Source organism: Pan paniscus, chromosome 9 (genome assembly GCF_029289425.2).
Source record: "Pan paniscus chromosome 9, NHGRI_mPanPan1-v2.0_pri, whole genome shotgun sequence".
Classification (NCBI taxonomy): Eukaryota; Metazoa; Chordata; class Mammalia; order Primates; family Hominidae; genus Pan; species Pan paniscus.
The window spans coordinates 6988214-7008849 of record NC_073258.2 but is presented as its reverse complement, the minus strand read 5'-3'; the positions used below and the strand labels follow the sequence as shown (position 1 = coordinate 7008849).

The following is a 20636-nucleotide window of genomic DNA, read 5'->3' as shown; positions in this document are numbered from 1 at the left end:
TACAGATGGATTAGGGTTTGGGGAGTGTTTCTGTGGGAAAGGGAAGACTTATTTCCACAGAGTCCTCATATGCGTCAAGCCTGCAGAGAATACAACAAAGGCAATGTTGAGACATGGTAACCTTGTCTCATTTTCCTTCATTGACCTGACAATTTTTTTTCAGGCCACATTCTCTTTCATAAGTATCCCCAAGTCTTCTGGGCACATAAAAGTGAGTCTTCTAGAACACATTTTTACAGGCAGTTTGAACAGCATCTCAATTAAGAGAGGCTTAACTCAGGAAGGTGTCACCTTGCAGCTAAGGAAACTTCAATTAAATGACTTAGTTTTTTTAATTTACCTTTTAAAGGATATACAGAAAACAAAGAATAGAAAGTATTAATACATAACTTTACAATGTATTACAAATTCCAACCAAACGTGGAGCTAGGCAGCTTAAGTAACTGTATGTAGTTCATAAAGCAAGGGTGTTCTGTCCTATTTCCTCATATAATATAAATAATACCTCATGTCAGGATATTTTCAAGAATTACATGAACAATGCTAAATATTAGCAGCTTGTCGTTATCATGGTTGGTTTACCTTCTTTGCAGCTCAAATATCCTTTAGTTGTAAGTTTTGTATTTTCCACCTTTTAGGACTTAGAGTTGTATACTTTCTTAGAATTCCTTTGGAACTACAAAAGTTGGAGAGCACAGTGCCTAATACCTCAAACTGCTTGTAAAGTTCCTAATGGGAAGCAGCCTACCATATTTAAACACCTTCTCCATGAGCTTATTTGAGAGAGAAGAAAATAGTAATCATCTAATCTTCATTTCTATCCTTGGGATTTGGAGAAGCCTCTCTCGGATCTGCTTGGTGCGAACAGCATAGACAATGGGATTGAGGATTGGAGGAATGAGGAGATAGAAGTTGGCCAGCAGAGTGTGGACTGGAGGAGGCACACACTGACCAAATCGGTGAATCAGGGAAGAAACAGCAATGGGAACATAAAAGATCAGGATGGCACAGATGTGAGAAGCGCATGTCCCCAGGGTTTTAAGCCTAGCCTCAGGAGTGGCTAACCCCATCACGGCCCTGAAAATCATCACATAGGATGCAGCAATAGCCACTGAGTCCAGGATCAACACCAGAAAGCCGATGCTCAGCCCATAGACATTATTGACCCTGCTGTCACCACATGTCAAGGCAACTACAGCCATGTGCTCACAGTAGGAGTGGGAGATAACATGGGTTTTATAAAGGGGCAGCCGCAGGCGGATCATCAGAGGCAGAGGTCCAATGTAGAGAACACCCCGGAGGAGAGAAACAAGCCCCAAACGACCCACCACTGTATGAGTGAGCACCATGCTATGACGTAGTGGGTTGCAGATGGCCACGTAGCGATCAAAAGCCATGGCAAGGAAGATGCCTGACTCAACAGTGGCAAAGCAGTGGATAAGGAACATTTGGCCCAAGCAGGCATCCAGGCCAATGTCACCAGCACCAAACCAGAAGATTCCCAGAAGTTTGGGTATAGTGGAAGTAGACAGAACCAGGTCAATGGTAGCCAACATGCACAAGAAAAAGTACATGGGCTGGTGCAGGCTGCGTTCTATCTTTACCACAGCCAGGATGGTCACATTCCCCACGACAGCCATCAGGTACATGGAGCCAAAGGGGATGGAGAGCCAGACGTGTAGGGACTCCAGCCCTGGGATGCCAGTGAGCCAGAAGGAGCTGGGTACTGAGCAGACATTATGAAAAGTGAGCATGGCTATTTATATGTGAACCTTCTCACTTGTTACCACTAAACGCAGCAGGATGTTTTTCCTGGAAATAAAAGACAATATTTTACTCTAAGTTCCTATAATAATAGGGTCACTGACTAGATGTTAGATAAGTCATCTTTAGAAGAACTTCTAGAATGTCAGTGTCATATTACACTAAAATGTTCGCAAAATCTTACAAAGCACAAGCCAAAACACTCATTTGAATGAAATATATCTTTTTGTAGTATGACCTTCCAGGAGTGATATTCTTGCATCAGTGAATGAACTGACCTAAAGCAAATAACTATCTGGTCATTTACCACTGCAGGTAGGCTATGAGGTGGTGCTTGAGATTATGTTGGAAGGTTTTAGAGTGTACAGCTACTTGAAAGAAAAGGACATGCACTGAAGTGTCAGAGGGTCAGAGACACCTGGGACTATCTAGGCTCTATGGTAAACCAAAGCTTAAGCCTGGGACCAGAATTGACTACTGGATGAGCTGAAATGTCTAATTTGCAGGCCAAAGTCACAAGGCAGAGACTTGGGGTGGTAAAGATGAGACCTTCCAGAGAGTAGAAACAAAGTGATTTCTGAAAGATGAAAGCTGACCAAAGCTCAGTTTATGCGTATTTGATACCCAAAGGCAAAGCCTGGCAAGGGCCTCCTCCCTTCATGAAGACTGAATATGAAGAGAAGGCTCCAGAAACAGAGGGTTATCAGCAGGGAGGAAGAAGACATTCAGTGCAGAGTGGCATGAAGCCTAAGACAAATGTTTGGCCATGAAACACCCTTACTTGAAGTCCAGAGCAACTCACTAAAAAGATGTCAATTTAAAGCAAATACATGAAAACAATGTGTTGTCTGATTTTTTTTTTAATCTTTGTCTAAAAGATTATACCAGAATGTGTTCCTTATATATCAGAGGAATGTGAAAGAAGGTGAGGAGTGTGTAAGAAGTTTCATGCTCTACATCTTAAGCCTAGTTAGGTTGACTACAGAATAGTCAGCAATCTGGGCTTAGGACTTTTCTAGATCTGTCTTCAGATCTTGGCAGTGAAAGCTTAGGCAAACTGCTTTATCCCATTAGTGAAATACAACTAACCACACTTTGCAACAAACTTAAAGCTATGGCCTAGAGAAGTTGTCATGATTAAATGAAAATACAGGGTCTGGCAGTAACACTAAGCATTAGTTCTTTATTCTGTTGAGACTAACATGCAAAGCCAAAAATGTTCAAACTTCAAAAGACTCTGGAATGTCTATCTCCAGGAAGCTGTGGTGCTTGGGAGGGTGACTGCTGTAAGTCTGACATTATCCCATAAAACCTCTCCATAAGCTGGGCTCACCTTCAGATTCTCAAAGATTATGACAAGTAGACATAATGTTGGCAATAACTGCAAAATAGGGAAAATAAAAAGGCTGAGTCATTGGGGCTGGGAAGGAAAGGAGTACACAGGAACTGGCCTGTGAAGTCATCAGGTAGAATGGAGTGATGGATTTAGTTGGAAGGAGGTGGCTTGGCTTCCTTAACCTATATTCTGGTTGTTCTTCATTTGCACTCTCCATTTGCATAGATCCCTGTTCTATGTCTCAGATGCTATATTTTACTCATGGGCTGTATCACCCAGATTCCCTTGTCCTCTATTTTCCAGGTAGGCTCAGTCAATGTGAGGCACTAACAGGAGAGATAAGGGTAAAACCAGAGATTAGAGACCTACTCTCTAGTTCCCTTCCTACCAGCTATGTTTGGCAGTGTCTTGGTCTTCTACCAAAGGCCCCAGCTCCTGAAGTGACCCTTTGTGTTTTCTGGTAACCATGCCCTGCTTTACCCGGTCAGTTCTAGGCTAAGTTGTGCTGCTTACTGTTAGTCCCAGTGCCTCCCCATCCCTTGTCAAGTTCCTTAACTCTTCTCAAGCCTCTGCAGATAATCCCTTCAACTGCCCCTTTGACTATGCCACTTGTTATTTCATGAATATATCAGACCAGATCCCAACAGTATATAATCTTTACCCAGTATTATCTCTTGACAAGAAGATTGCTTCCTCAGTAGGACACAGAATCTGAAAGTTGACAAGTCACAGAACTAATCCTAAAGGCAAAAGAGCTATAAATTCATGACAATCAGGGGCTAGATAATCTTTCCTCTGATATTTAGATTTACAATAAAGGGAGACTTTTCTATTTTACTCGTATGTCTAATCAAATGGCTTTTATAGCTTGAACATGTCCTACTAAACAAAGCTGTAATGTGGAAAAGTTTTGTTCTACTCCAGAAATGTAGAGTTCTTGAATGTAAAAATTAACAGGACTCAACCAAGTGGATTTTTCTGTTGCCATGATTCCTAAGTACAGCTATTACCCCTCCTATATTAGTGAGAAAGCTGTTTCAGGGTCCATCTTTCCTTCTAATGCAATTTGAATCCCTTCACTTTTTCCCTGGCAAATGGCTCCCTTCTAGATTTGTGCAGAGATCATGTTATAAGAGGAACTTACAGGCACAAATGACAGATGAGACCAAGTGTGAACTGGTCTCATCTGTGATCTGAATTGCTTGGTGAATTGTGGACACAAGAGGAAGTGACTTTTCATGAAATCCAATAGGTCTCTGGTATCACAGACCTTGCCCCTCTGGACTGACCTGAAACTCTGGAGAAGGTAGAATTTATCTTCTCTCGCTTTCCTTCCTCATACCTGACAACATACAGGGCTGTTTCTTGATGGATACCTCCATTTCATCTCTTCCTATTCATTTCTGGGAACATGTTGTGAAACTGAAGAGCATATCCTTGACTAGAGAGATGCACTTCAGCTGCTACATGGGGAGGACCGACTCTTGGGATAAGTTTTTGACCCCCGTCTTTTCCCCTAAGATCCTAACACTGAGAGTAGCTCTTTAATTCATACCTCATTTGTCAGGAGCAGTTCTCATACCTTAAATACAGTAGTCTACTGCAGCTTCTGTGCAGGGATGGTATGAGCATAAGCATTCTGCAAAGCAACCTCTCATCTGAGTGATCCATCCAAACACATCCACCATAACCTGCCATGGCTTTTACCATTCCTCATCCTGCTTACTACCTTCCAATGAGACTGCATTTGTTTCCCAACTGCAACATGTCCTTTTGCTTGAGAAGAATACATGTTCTTTCCTGATACTGAAATGACGTTCTTCCTTCCTCCCTCGCCTAGTGAATCCTTACATGTTCACTTTGCCATAGCTTAGATATCCACTTTAATGAACCTTGCCTTGATTCTTAGTTCCAAGCCCTATTTCTGTACTGTCTGAATAGTTCTCTGAATTGTCTTCTGATGTATCTTTCCCCAAACAGAATAAGTTCTAAAACAGTGGTGATCTTGCCTGTCTTACTAGAAGTCATGTGCTAGCACAGTACCTGGCTCTGTTGAATAAGAATAAAATATTGTGTTTATTTAAAGAACATGGTGATGTATTTAAAAGGTCTTGTATTGTCATTAGTGAACTAGAGGCTTCATCAATCTCCTTGTCTGTGGCTCTGTGGGAACTCTACCCATTCTAAATCCCCTTCCCAGAGAATGCCTTTCCTGAGTCTTGCCTTAGACTTACAGGAGTATGAGCTAAGTTGATTGCCCAAGGTCTATTCATCCTTAAGCTGGGAACTCCTCCCTATGACCCCTATTCTTTTTCTATATCATTCTTTGTAAGATGTTCTTACCTGGGCTGGGTCATGTCAGTAAGAGCCTGGGGCTCTACATATGCCTCAGAGACCTTGCACTTATAAGCATTCTGCTCAGGTGTCTAGGGAATTCCATCTGGGATCTGAGCCCTCCCCACTTTCCTCAATATAGAAAGTTAATAGCAGGCTTTGTCCTAGAAGGATGAGCACAGAATCTAAACTTAAGATACAGCTGTTCCTGGCATGCCAGGGTTGGTCCAGAAGGAAGGAACAGACCCATTAACTGAGTCATAATCCCTTGCATCCAAGTCCCCTTGTTTCTTGCATCTGGCCTTCCTAGTATCGGCAGCTATTCTAGGGACACCAAGTAGAAATCAAAGACCTTCCCAGGGTGGGGATGAGTTTCCTGGGACTCAGGCTGAACTCCAGTCCCCTATCTGTCTAAAGTCTAATCTCTTCACAGTATTAGGGGGTGATGGTAGGGTCCTAAATTATTTAAGACAACTGAATAGCAACTCTTCAAAATTAGATACTGAAGAGATTTTTCCCCCACTCCAGTTTATATTGTGGAAAGGACTCTCCTTGTGGGTGGAATGGTAGATCTCCTTCACATCTTTTTGAATGAAACCTTCTCTAACATCCCTTCTCTCAGTGAAAAACTGAAGAAGCAGTTTTTTTCTTCAAGTGTTCCAATAGGATGTTCATGTGTTGGAGCGTCACACTTCAGGATGTGTGACAAGGCATGGCCTCTGAAGCCTCAAAGGCTTGAGTTTGCAAAGCCAGCCCAGTTACATACTCACTATGTGACCTCAAGCAAGTTACATCATTTCCAGTTCTTCAAGCATAAATTGAATAATCTCTTTCAATAGTAGTTATAACTTGGATACTGCATATGAAGGGCCTAGTAAGACAAACATAACAAATGCTTAAACAGCATTATCAACATTACTGCTGTCCCTGTGTCTTCAGGAAGGGCTAGCTCTAAGCCTGGGAGATACAACCTGACCTTCTCTTTCAGGCTAGGAGCTAATATAGTCAGGGAAGGGGCTAATGCAGTAGAATCATTATGGGAAGGATCTCATTTTCACTTCCACTCCCCTTTCAGAGGATTCTAACTCTATAGAACCTCGGGAGAAGCTGGGAACTTCCAGAAGCTTGCAACCTGCTCCCCAAGCTTACATTTTACATTCTGTGTGAAATAGCTGGTAGTGGCCAAAATATACAGGATCCTTCTATCCTGCATGTATGCTGTACCCTTAGTCCTACTTTTTTATTTGGCTGTCAGTCTATACAGATTCATATCTAGAATTTGAAATTCATATCCAGATTCATATCCAGCATTTACCACCTCCAGTGGATAAACTCTGCTTTGACAAACTTAGTATTTCAGTCTATTCTGTATCTGGATGCCTTGTACAACATTTGAAAACTAAAAGTATCCAATAAACCAACGTACTTGTTGAATTATCCTTAAGGTTACAGTAAGTCCTCATCCCTTAATTTGATGCACAAACTTTCAAAACCTCATTGTTCCAACTTAAGGGAGATATGCCTCAGATGTGCAGGAAAAAGTGTTACCTTTCACTATAGGAAAATAAACAGAAGAGATACATATTCAGTCTTGGAAACAGATCTGAATCAGAAGCAAACATTGACATTCTAACACTGTCCCCATTCTAACACTGTCCAGGAGAGGGCGCCCTGGCCCCCAAATGAGATTATGCCACTGGCTGACCGGGCTCTGCAACACAAACATAGAGCTTGGTGTCGTTAAATATCTTAAACCTTCATTTGAATGCAACTACTCAGATTTTCCCATTCAATCCTATTTTATAGCTAGGTCTCCCATATGTAGGTCAATCAAAGATGAAAAGTCAGACCAACACAATACCAACAACAAGTTGAATATTGGACTCTCAGTCTATAACTTTATCAGTTCAGTGTTATAATTTCTCTGAAATAAACATTGTTCATGTTCAATTCTAGAATAAAATTCTAAACTTGTTAGCCCAGATGCTTAATTGGAGTACATGGAGATATAAATACCAACTGAGGGACTTACATACATCTCTGAAGCCTGAGAATTTCCCTCAAATGGGAATACTGATGCTATAATAGGGAAAGCATTTTTCTTAAAGCCACCTTCCCAACCTCACAAGAAGTACATCCAGGATTCGGGCTCTGAGATCAAACTTGAGCTCATTCTTGTCCATGACAGAAGTGGTATACTGCCATGGTTGAGTATAGACCACAGCCCCAGTGCCAGTTCTGACACTTACAAGATTTGTCTTTGACCAAGTTATGCCTAAATCGTTAGACTTCCTTTTTCACCCCGATCTCCATTCCTAAGTCTCATTTCTTTTATTTCAATAATTTTTGGAAAACGGGGGGTTTTGGTTACATGGGTTAGTGGTGATTTCTGAGACTTGGTGCACCTGTCACCCAAGCAGTAAATGCTGGACTCAGTGTGTAGCCTTTTATTCCTCACCCCCTCCCATCCTTCCTCACGGAGTCCCCAAAGTCCATTATATCATCCTTATGCCTTTGCATCCTCATAGCTTAGCTCCCACTTATAAGTGAGGACATACAATATTTGGTTTTTCATTCCTGAATTACTTTCACTGAGAACAAGGGTCTCCAACTTTATTCAGGTTGCTGCAAATGCCATTATTTCACTCCTTTTTCTGGCTGAGTTGTATCCCATATTATGTATGTATACGCACCAATTTTCTCTACTTGTTGGCTGATGGACATGTAGGCTGGTCCCACATTTTTGCAATTGTGAATTGGGCTGCTATAAACGTATATACAAATGTCTTCTTTATGTAATGTTGTCTGATTTCTTTTGTGAGTTTACCTTCTGCAGGAACAACCCTATGAGAGAACAACTTTTTTTGAAACAGGGCCTCACTTTGCTGCCCAGGCTGGAGTGCAGCAGCACGAACATAGCTCACCACAGCCCCAACCTCCTGGGCTGAAGCCGATCCTCCTAAGCAGCTGGGACCAGAGGAACATGCCACCACACCCAGCTAATTTTTAATGAGATGTGAACTTCTTTAATCTCCACTTCTCAGATCAGAGATGTGAAGTACAATCTAAGCAATTTGCCTAAGATTTCCACAGTGGTTAAAAGCAAAAGTTTTGGGTTTGTGTGTCCTAGGTTCAAATTCTACATCTTCCTTACATTGAGTGTACTGTGTTCTCAACTTTCTGGAACTCTTCCATAAATACTTCTAAAATGTCAAACATTCCAAAACTACAACAGTGGGGGAAGGGGGAGCTTTTTAATCAAGAACAGTACTTACCCTTAGCCCTCAATGGTGGTCAATCTCTGTCTCATGCACCTCAATACAAAACAGATAAGTTTGGGGTTACTTATTACTGTTTCCAGAGTTCTTCCATCTTTTGTCAAAAGCTCATGACCATATGGCATTAGCTGCAAATGTCACCCTTTTATTGTTCCTCCTTACTTAAAGACATGTTGAAACTTATGGAAGAACATCATTGAGGATTTTTCTACCTGGATAAGCTTTCTACTTCATCCCAGTTTCTGGTATCCATGGAGAAGACTTAGACTCTGCAGACAAACCGTTCAACTCCATAACTGACTTCCGAACCTCCTCAGTCCCACTTTCATTTTTTTAAATTATACTTTAAGTTCTAGGGTACATGTGCACAACATGTAGGTTTGTTACATATGTATACATGTGCTGTGTTCGTTTGCTGCACCCGTTAACTCGTCATTTACATTAGGTATTTCTCCTAATGCTATCCCTCCCCCATCCCCCCACCCAACAGGCCCTGGTGTGTGATGTTCCCCACACTGTGTCCAAGTGTTCTCATTGTTCAATTCCCACCCATGAGTGAGAACATGCAGTGTTTGATTTTCTGTCCTTGCAATAGTTTGCTCAGAATGATGGTTTCCAGCTTTATCCATGTCCCTACAAAGGACATGAACTCATCCTTTTTATGACTGCATAGTATTCCATGGTGTATATGTGCCACATTTTCTTAATCCAGTCTATCATTGATGGACATCTGGGTTGGTTCCAAGTCTTCGCTATTGTGAATAGTGCCACAATAAACATACATGTGCATGTGTCTTTATAGTAGCATGATTTATAATCCTTTGGGCATATACCCAGTCATGGGATTGCTGGGTCAGATGGTATTTCTAGTTTTAGATCCCTGAGGAATCACCACACTGTCTTCCATAATGGCTGAACTAGTTTACACTCCCACCGACAGTGTAAAAGTGTTCCTATTTCTCCACATCCTCTCTATCACCTGTTGTTTCCTAACTTTTTAATGATCACCATTGTAACTGGTGTGAGATGATATCTCACTGTGATTTTGATTTGCATTTATCTGATGACCAATTGTTTTCATGTGTCGGCTACATATATGTTGTCTTTTGAGAAGTGTGTTCATATCCTTTGCCCACTTTTTGATGAGGTTGTTTGATTTTTTTCTTGTAAATTTAAATTGTTTGTAGATTCTGGATATTAGCCCTTTGTCAGATGGGTAGATGGCAAAAGTTTCCTCCCATTCTGTAGGTTGCCTGTTCACTCAGATGGTAGTTTCTTTTGCTGTGCAGAAGCACTTTAGTTTAATTAGATCCCATTTGTCCATTTTGGCTTTTGTTGCCATTGCTTTTGGTGTTTTAGTTATGAAGTCTTTGCCCACGCCTATGTCCTGAATGGTATTGCCTAGGTTTTCTTCTAGGGGTTTTTATGGTCTTAGGTCTGACATTTAAGTCTTTAATCCATCTTGAATTGTTGTGTAAGTTGTAAGGAAAGGATCCAGTTTCAGCTTTCTACAAATGGCTAGCCCATTTTCCTGGCACCATTTGTTAAATAGGGAATCCTTTCCCCATTGCTTGTTTTTGTCAGGTTTGTCAGAGATCAGATGGTTGTAGATATGTGGTGTTATTTCTGAGGGCTCTGTTCTGTTCCATTAGTCTAGATCTCTGTTTTGGTACCAGTAGCATGCTGTTTTGGTTACTGTAGCCTTGTAGTATAGCTTGAAGTCAGGTAGCCTGATGCCTCCAACTTTATTTTTGCTTAGGATTTTCTTGGCAATGCAGGCTATTTTTTGGTTCCATATGAACTTTTAAAGTAGTTTTTTCCAATTCTGCAAAGAAAGTCAGTGGTAGCTTGATGGGGATGGCATTGAATCTATAAATTACCTTGGGCAGTATGGCCACTTTCACGATATTCTTCCTACCCATGAGCATGGAATGTTCTTCCATTTGTTTGTATCCTCTTTTATTTCATTGAGCAGTAGGTTGTAGTTCTCCTTGAAGAGGTCCTTCACATCCCTTGTAAGTTGGATTCCCAGGTATTTTATTCTCTTTGAAGCAATTGTGAATGGGAGTTCACTCGTGATTTGGCTCTGTTTGTCTCATATTGGTGAATAGGAATGCTTGCGTTTTTGCACATTGATTTTGTATCCTGAGACTTTGCTGAAGTTGCCTATAAGCTTAAGGAGATTTTGGGCTGAGATGATGGGGTTTTCTCAATATACAATCATGTCATCTGCAAACTGGGACAATATGACTTCCTCTTTTCCTACTTGAATACCCTTTATTTCCTTCTCCTGCCTGATTGCCCTGGCCAGAACTTCCAACACTATGTTGAAATAGGAGTGGTGAGAGAAGGTATCCCTGTCTTGTGCCAGTTTTCAAAGGGAATGCTTCCAGTTTTTGCCCACTCAGTATGATACTGGCTGTGGGTTTGTCATAAACAGCTTATTTTGAGACACATTCCATCAATACCTAGTTTATTGAGAGTTTTTAGCATGAAGAACTGTTGCAGAAAAGGCCTTTGACAAAATTCATCTATTGAGATAATCATGTGGTTTTTGTCTTTGGTTCCGTTTATGTGATGGATTACATTTATTGATTTGCATGTGTTGAACCAACCTTGCATCCGAGGGATAAAGCCCCCTTGATCATGGTGGATAAGCTTTTTGATGTGCTGCTGGATTCGGTTTGCCAGTATTTTATTGAGGATTTTCACATCGATGTTCATCAGGGATATTGGTCTAAAATTCTTCCTTTTGTTGTGTCTCTGCCAGTCTTTGGTATCAGGATGATGCTAGCCTCATAAAATGAGTTAGGGAGGATTCCCTCTTTTTCTATCGATTGGAATAGTTTCAGAAGGAATGGAACCAGCTCCTCTTTGTACCTCTGGTAGAATTTGGCTGTGAATCCATCTAGTCCTGGACTTCTTTTGGTTGGTAGGCTATTAATTATTGCCTCAATTTCAGAGCCCATTACTGTTCTATTCAGGGATTCAACTTCTTCCTGGTTTAGTCTTGGGAGGGAGTATGTGTCCTGGAGTTTATTCATTTCTTCTAGATTTTCTAGTTTATTTGCATAGAGGCATTTATAGTATTCTGTGATGGTAGTTTATATTTCTGTGGGATTGGTGGTGATATGTCCTTTACCATTTTTTATTGTGTCTATTTGATTCTTCTGTTTTTTTTTTTTTTTTTTTTTTTTTGATAGAGTCTTGCTCTGTCGCCCAGGCTGGAGTGCAGTGGCACTATCTTGGCTCACTGCAACCTTCACCTCCCAGGTTCATGCCATTTTCCTGCCTCAGCCTCCCAAGTAACTGGGACTACGGGCGCCCGCCACCATGCCTGCCTAATTTTTTCATATTTTTGATAGAGACATGGTTTCACTGTTAGCCAGGATGGTCTTGATCTCCTGACCTGGTGATCCGCCCGCCTCAGCCTCCCAAAGTGCTGGGATTACAAGCCTGAGCTACCGCGCCCAGCCTCTTTTTATTTTTCTTTATTAGTCTTGCTAGCGGTCTATCAATTTTGTTGATCTTGTAAAGAAAAAACAGCTCCTGGATTCATTGACTTTTTTTTTTAAGGGTTTTTTGTGTCTCTATCTGCTTCAGTTCTGCTCTGATCTTAGCTATTTCTCGTCTTCTGCTAGCTTTTGAATTTGTTTGCTCTTTCTTCTCTAGTTTTTAATTGTGATGTTAGGGTGTCGATTTTAGATCTTTCTTGCTTTCTCTTGTGGGCATTTAGTGCTATAAATTACCCTCTACACACGGCTTTAAATGTATCCCAGAGATTCTGGTTCGTTGTGTCTTCGTTCTCATTGGTTTCAAAGAACATCTTTATTTCTGCCTTCATTTTGTTATGTACCCAGTAGTCATTCAGGAGCAGGTTGTTCAGTTTCCATGTAGTTGAGCAGTTTTGAGTGAGTTTTTTAATGCTGAGTTCTAATTTGATTGCACTGTGGTCTGAGAGCCAGTTTGTTGTGATTTCTGTTTTTACATTTGCTGAGGAGTGCTTTACTTCCAACTATGTGGTCAATTTTGGAATAAGTGCGGTATGGTGCTGAGAAGAATGTATAGTCTGTTGATTTGGGGTGGAGAGTTCTGTAGATGTCTATGAGGTCTGCTTGGTGCAGAGCTGAGTTCAATTCCTGGGTATCCTTGTTAAACTTCTGTCTCATTGATCTGTCTAATATTGACAGTGGGGTGTTAAAGTCTCCCATTATTATTGTGTGGGAGTCTAAGTGTCTTTGTAGGTCTCTCAGGACTTGCTTTATGAATATGGGTGCTTCTGTATTGGGTGCATATATATTTAGGATAGTTAGCTCTTGTTGAATTGATCCCTTTACCATTATGTAATGGCCTTCTTTGTCTCTTTTGATCTTTGTTGGTTTAAAGTCAGCTGTATCAGAGACTAGGATTGCAACCCCTGCTTTTTTTTTGTTTTCCATTTGCTTGGTAGATCTTCCTCTATCCCTTTATTTTGAGTCTTTGTGTGTCTTTGCACATAAGATGGGTCTCCTGAATACAGTACACTGATGGGTCTTGACTCTTTATCCAATTTGCCACTCTGTGTTTTAATTGGGGCATTTAGCCTGTTTACATTTAAGGTTAATACTGTTATGTGTGAATCTGATCCTGTCATTATGATGTTAGCTGTTTATTTTGCCTGTTATTTGACTCAGTATCTTCCTAGCGTCGATGATCTTTACAATTTGTCATGTTTTTGCAGTGGCTGGTACCGGTTGTTCCTTTCCATGTTCATTGCTTCCTTCAGGAGCTCTTGTAAGGCAGGCCTGGTGGTGTCAAAATCCCTCAGCATTTGCTTGTTTGTAAAGGATTGTATTTCTCCTTCACTTATGAAGCTTAGTTTGGCTGGATATGAAATTCTGGGTTGAAAATTATTTTAAGAATGTTGAATATTGGCCCCCACTCTCTTCTGGCTTCTAGGGTTTCTGCTGAGAGATCAGCTGTTAGTCTGATGGGTTCCCCTTTGTGAGTAACCTGACCTTTCTTTCTGGCTGCCTCTAGCATTTTTTCCTTCATTTCAACCTTGGTGAATCTGACAATTATGTGTCTTGGGGGCTGTTCTTCTCGAGGAGTATCTTTTGTGGTGGTCTCTGTATTTCCTGAATTTGAATGTTGGCCTGCCTTGCCAGGTTGGGGAAGTTCTCCTGGATAATGTCCTGAAGAGTGTTTTCCAGCTTGGTTCCATTCTCCCCATCACTTTCAGGTACACCAATCAAAGGTAGATTTGGTCTTTTCACATAGTCCCATATTTCTTGGAGGCTTTGTTCCTTTCTTTTTACTCTTTTTTTTCTCTAAACTTCTCTTGCATCATTTCATTCATTTGATCTTCAATCACTGATACCCTTTCTTCTACTTGATCAAATTGGCTACTGAAATTGTGACTGTATCACGTAGTAATCACTGATACCCTTTCTTCTACTTGATCAAATTGGCTACTGAAATTGTGACTGTATCACGTAGTTCTCTTGCCATGGTTTTCAGCTCCATCAGGTCATTTAAGGTCTTCTCTACACTGTTTATTCTAGTTAGCCATTCGTCTAATCTTTTTTCAAGGTCTTAGCTTCCTTGCGATGGGTTTGAATATCCTCCTTTAGCTTTAGTTTTAGTTTTAGCTTTAGTTTTCCATTTCTGAAGCCTGATTCTCTTTCCACAAATCAGGCTGTCTTGAAGCCTCAGGCTCCCTTGAAGCCTGGGTCTCTCTTGGAAAATCAGGTTCCCCTGAAGCCTGGGTCTCTCTCGGAAAATCAGGTTCCCCTGAAGCCTGGGTCTCTCTCGGAAAATCAGGTTCCCCTGAAGCCTGGGTCTCTCTCGGAAAATCAGGTTCCCCTGAAGCCTGGGTCTCTCTCGGAAAATCAGGTTCCCCTGAAGCCTGGGTCTCTCTCGGAAAATCAGGTTCCCCTGAAGCCTGGGTCTCTCTCGGAAAATCAGGTTCCCCTGAAGCCTGGGTCTCTCTCGGAAAATCAGGTTCCCCTGAAGCCTGGGTCTCTCTCAGAAAATGTTTCCCTTGACGCCTGGGTCTCTCTTGGAAAATCAGGTTCCCTTGAAGCCTGGATCTCTCTTGGAAAATCGGGTTCCCTTTAAGAAACCTCAGGCTCCCTTGTAGCCTGGTCTGCAATTACCGGGGCAGCCTGGATTTCAGGCCCATGAAAGATCTGCTCGGCAGGTAATCTCGTCTCTTCCTGGTTTACAGGATCTCAACTCTTCCTCCATTCAAAATTCCAACTTTTTTCTGCTTCTGGTCCGGTCACTACTGTGACAAGTCACATACATTCCTAAAAATGACACTCCTCTTATGAGGGCTATAGCACAGGCAAGAGAATATGGGGATCCCGAAGCCTGGCAATTTCCTCTAATTTTACAACCTCCAATACCTGCCTTCCCTGTGGCAAAAAAATCAGCCACAACCCACTGATCTTGCTCAGCAGGCGGCTGATCTTGCGGCACCTTCACGCTCCGTGTTAATATCTTGTTTTTCTGCAGCACAACTGCAGTTGCAACAGCCAGTTTGGTTATTGCCCCAGAAAAAATCCAGACTTCTCCTTATCACTATTTAGGAATGCAGCTAGAAGACAAGGTTATTAAGCCCCAAAAAATCATTGTTCCCCTCACCTGATTACAAGTCCAACAGGCTTTTGCAACCTGCATTTCTTGGCAAGTACATTTGGCAGGTTTCCCGGGTATAACTGATTATCATTATCCTAATGTAAAACTATTCCAGTTCCTTAAACTCACTTCTTGGATCTTACCTTAACATTACTAGAAACACACCATTAGCTGAAGCTGTCACTGTTTTTACTGATGCTTCCTGTAATAATGGCCAAGCAGCATGTACCGGGCCAAGAGAATGTGTTCTTAACGCAGGAGCTATTTCAGCACAATGAGCTGAGCTGATCGCTGTCATGGCTGTTCTTGAAGATTTCCCTGAACCAGTTAACATTGTTTCTGATTCGGCCTATGTAGTACATGTTGCTCGCAACATTGAAACTGCCTTAATCAAATTTCTGCCTGATGATAACCTAATTTTTCTTTTCCAAAAGTTTCAATCCGTACTCACAGCAAGGTCTTCTTTCTACATTACTCATTCGGGCTCACACACCCCTCACGGACCCCTCTCGGCAGCAAATGCCAAAGCTGATACATTAGTTGCTCCCGTTTTTACAGATGCAGAAAATTTTCATGCTTTAACTCATGTCAATACTGCAGGACTCTGGAAAAAGTTCCCCTTTACAGGGAAACAAGCTAAAACCATTGTACATCACTGTCCTACTTGTCAAGTGTTAATGTTACAGCCACTTTCTTCAGGAGTTAATCCTAGAGGACTTTCACAAAATGCTCTCTGGCAAATGGATGTGACTCATTATCCTGCTTTCGGCAAACTCTCTTTTATACATGTAACTATTGACACCTTTTCTCATTTTATCTGGGCCACTTGCCAAACAAGGGAAAGTATATGGTTCATGTTAAACGACACATGCTTTCATCTTTCTCAGTTATGGGCTGTCCCGAGAAACTAAAAACTAATGACGGTCCTGGCTACACTAGTGCTGCTTTTTTACACTAAAATTCTTAAATTTAGTAAGAAATCAACCTTTTACAGCAGCAGAACATTTCACTGGAAATAAATTTGATCCACAAAAAGGAAAGCGGGTATGGTGGAAAGATGCAAAACTGACAAATAGGAATGAGGCACTGTGGTAACATGGGGTAGGGGTTTTGCTGTGTTTGCCCAAAAGAAGGACAACAACCCGTGTGGGTTCCCTCCCGGCAACTGAAATTGCACTATAACTTCAAAGATAAAAAGCTCTCAGAAACAAAAGGCGAAGAACCGTCAGAAATTGAAAGGCAAGCTTTGCCGCCTGACACATAAATTCCATGACCTCGACATTATGACACAATCTCACCGTGTGACCTACAATACCAGTCATTCTACTCCACCAACATGGGGTCAAATAAAGGTCTTATCACATCAAACGGAAAAATTACTGCAAGAAAAAGGAATTCCAAAAACAACAGGTAATATAATTCTGGCTGCCTTTATGGTAGTCAGTGTAGTGGTGAGTATACCAGCAGTTGGGGCAACTCAAAATTATGTTTGTTGGGCATATGTTCCTTTTCCCCCTTTAATTCAGTCTGTCTCCTGGATGGACTCCTCAGTAGAAGTTTACACTAATAATAGTGCCTTCGTGCCAGTCCCTAATGATGACAGCTTTCCAGCTCAACCAGAAGGAGATATGCACTTTGTCAATTGGCTATAAATATCCACCACTGTGCCTTGGAATGTCACCTGGCTGTTTAGCTTATTCTCATCAGAATTGGATGTGGACCATACCATCCTTGAGTAATGATTCTTCTCAGGTACATAATGTGTTCAGTACCAACTCTTTTCAACTTACGATTGTTAAACTTAATCCACATGAGGAATGGAGGGTTCCTGTTACTACAAAAAACAACAAAAGGACTGCCAGACTGCTCCAGTAAACCTACAAAGGGACCTTTTTTTAGTAAATTCAATTGTATGGAATGATTGTAATGCTTCAAAGCCCGTAGTGTTCCAAACTCTACCTACGGTTGTTATTGACTGGGCTCCAAGAGGGTATTTATTATTGGCAGAATTGCTCCAGCCAAAATATGACATGCTCAGAGTTTATTTATTAGAATATGTAGAGGACGGATGGCAGTCCTACAGGTTGAGGGAATGGGTAGCTCCTTACCCATTTAAATTGATGTACACAGTCATCATTCCTCCTAGACCAAAAATGATTCATCCAATTGTTACCCCAGAACATCCTGAATTATGGAAATTAGCTGCAGCCATGACAGGAATAAGGATATGGAACACTACCTATCAACTCTTTCCTACTAATACCAAGACACCCATATTCAACATCACCTTGATGTCTAAACGGGTGATACCTATCATGAGATGTGTCAAACCCCCTCATATGCTGTTGGTTGGAAATACAATTATTATTCCCAATACACAAACTATAGAATGTGATAACTGTAAGCTGTTCACATGCATTGATGCTACTTTTAATCCCAGAACAAGTATTCTCTTGGTAAGGGCTGAGGAGGGAGGGGGTATGGATACCAGTTTCTTTACATCATCCATGGGAGTCTTCCCCCTCTATACACATAGTCAATGAAGTTCTTAAAGGTATCCTCAAAAGAACTAAGAGATTCATTTTTACTCTTATTGCAGTCATTGCAGGTCTAATTTTGGTTACTGCAACAGCGGCAACCACTGGAGTTGCGACCCACAATTCTGTTCAAACCGCTCAATATGTTGAAGCATGGCAGGAAAACTCCTCCAGACTCTAGGATTCTGACTCAAGTTGATCAGAAATTAGCTAATCAAATTAATGATCTCTGCCAAAGTGTAATATGGCCGGGAGATAGTTATGAATTTGGAATGCTGTATGCAATTACAGCATGATTAGAATACTTCTGATTACTGCATAACGCCTTATGCTTATAATAAAGATCAACATAGCTGGGAAAAGGTCTCAAGACATTTAAAAGCCTGGGATGATAACTTAACCTTAGATATTTCAAAACTTAGGAACAAATTTTTGAGGCCTCACAGGCTCATTTAACCACTGTTCCTGGCTCAGACATTTTTGAAACAATAACTAAAGGATTATCTGATCTTAATCCCTTTAAACGGATCAAACCCCTTGGAGGATCATTGTTGTCCCTGGCATTATTAATATTGGCATGCTTGTGTTGTCTACTTTTAGCCTGCAGATGCCTCCAAAGAGTCTGAAGGAAAGTCCGAAGTCAATGACAAGCAATGATGGTGATGGTGATCCTAGTTAATAAAAAGGGGGGAGATGTGGGTGGCAAGCCACCCAGGTGCCAAGACAAGAGACTGAGGGCACAAGTTGTTCCAGTGTAATAAAGAAAACATATAAAATAAGAATAGTTATACTAGAAATAGATTATAGGTATGATGATATATGAATATTAATCATCAGCTTGTAGCATTACTCTCTATTCCAATATTATAATAATCCTTGCTCTACAATTATAACCTAGGAAAAACCAGGCCATACAGAGATAAGAGCTAAAGGGGCATGGTGAGAAGTGACCAGAAGACAAGGGTGAGCCCTCTGTCATGCCCGGACAGGGCCACTAGAGGGCTCCTTGGTCTAGCGGTAATGCCAGTGCCTGGGAAGGCACACATTACCTAGTGGACTGTGGTCTAGTAGTAGTCAGTTCCTAGGGAAGACACCCGTTACTAACAGACCCGGAAAGGGAGTCTCCCTTTCCCTGGGGGAGTTAGAGAAGACTGTTTCACCACCTCTTGTGGAAGGCCTGACATTAGTCAGGCCCGCCCACAGCCATCTGGAGGCCACAGCATCCAGCATCCCTGTGATGCTGTGCTTCAGCAGTCACGCTCCTGTTTCACTTTCACATTCCACCCTGTACACCTGGCTCTGCCTTCTAGATAGCAGTAGCAGAATAATTGAAAGTACTAAAAGTCTTTGAAATGCATAGAAGAAATAATGGTGTAAGCTGTCCTCTCTCTCTCTCCTCCTTGGCTGCCAAACAGGGAAGGGCCCCCTGTCCGGTGGACACGTGACTTATGTGACCTTATCAACCATTGGAGATGACTCACACTCTTTACCCTGCCCCTTTTGCCTTGTATCCAATAAATTACAGTGTAGCCAGGCATTCGGGGCCACTACTGTTCTCTGCATCTTGGTGGTAGTGGTCCCCCAGGCCCAGCTGTCTTTTCTTCTCTTTATCTTTTGTCTTTATTTCTATGATCTCTCATCTCTGCACACAAGGAGAAAAACTCACAGACCCTGTAGGGCTGGTCCCTACAGTATAAGTAGATCATGTAAAAGTATGTATGGGAGCTTCTTTTTGTAGAACTGACTGAAGAAGTGTTCATTATGAGAGTTTGAAAGACAAAAGCAGAGATAAGTGAAATAATTTTATGATATGCTGTAAGAAGACTGTATTTTCTTTAAATATTCAGTCTTGAGCTGTCATGAGTTGAAATGCAAGATAGAACTCACAACTCCAGCAATTGGTGCTCCTTGGGTAAGGCTGTGAAACAAACAACTCCCAAATTTCAGTGGTTCACTACAAAAACAACAAAATCATCCTTGTTCATGTTATATGAACACTGTGGGTCAGTTATGACTATGCTACAGGCACTGAGTCAGATTCACATCTGCTCCATGGATCTTCATCATGAGTCTAGGCTGTGATATGCTTATTCTTCTGGTAGAGGGAAAGAATGAAAGATAAGCCTTCCAGCCATATTTTAAAGTTTAATATTTTTTTAGCAGCTCAAACACAATTGCGCATTTACACTTCTTACTCATTGTGGGTGGACTTTGGCTTTGTCACAACCTGTAACTGGAACTTCGCTGGGTTTTGCAGCAGAGGGGAAAGAAAGGAGGAAAGTTAATGCACACTTTAATTTCCAAAGAATAATGGCCTCTAGCTCCATCCATGTTCCCACAAAGGACGTGATCTTATTCTTTTTGATGGCTGTATAGTATTCCATGGTGCCTATGTATCACACACCTCTGCAATAACATGTATCTATATGGACCAGGCAACTTCTTGTCTTTCTGTTCCTTTCCATTCGATCTTTGCACCAATATCATAGTGTCCTTTTTAACTTTTATTTTAGGTTAGAGGTACATGTGCAGGTGTGTTATATAAATAAACTTGTCACGGGAGTTTGTTGTACAAGTTCTTTAATCACCTAGGTACTAGGCATAGTACCTGATAGTTATTTTTCCTGATTGTCTCCCTGCTACCTTAAATAGGCCCCAGTGTCTCTTGCTCCTCTTCGTGTCCATGTGTTCTCATTGTTTAGTTCCCACTTATAAGTGAGAACATGTGGTATTTTATTTTTCTATTCCCCTTTTAGTTTGCAAAGA

General features: G+C 41.3%; 1 protein-coding gene across 1 annotated transcript; it reads right to left on the bottom strand.

Moving 5' to 3' along the window:
• Positions 1-800: 800 nt before the first annotated feature.
• On the bottom strand, positions 801-1754 carry LOC100978707 (olfactory receptor 52M1). Its single transcript, XM_003804653.3, has one exon. It carries the CDS (start codon positions 1752-1754, stop codon positions 801-803), a length of 954 nt encoding a protein of 317 aa, XP_003804701.3.
• Positions 1755-20636: the final 18882 nt, after the last annotated feature.

What these genes read in the sequence shown, in the direction of transcription:
- LOC100978707 (XM_003804653.3), bottom strand. Translation starts at nt 1,754, where the DNA reads ATGCTCACTTTTCATAATGTCTGCTCAGTACCCAGCTCCTTCTGGCTC.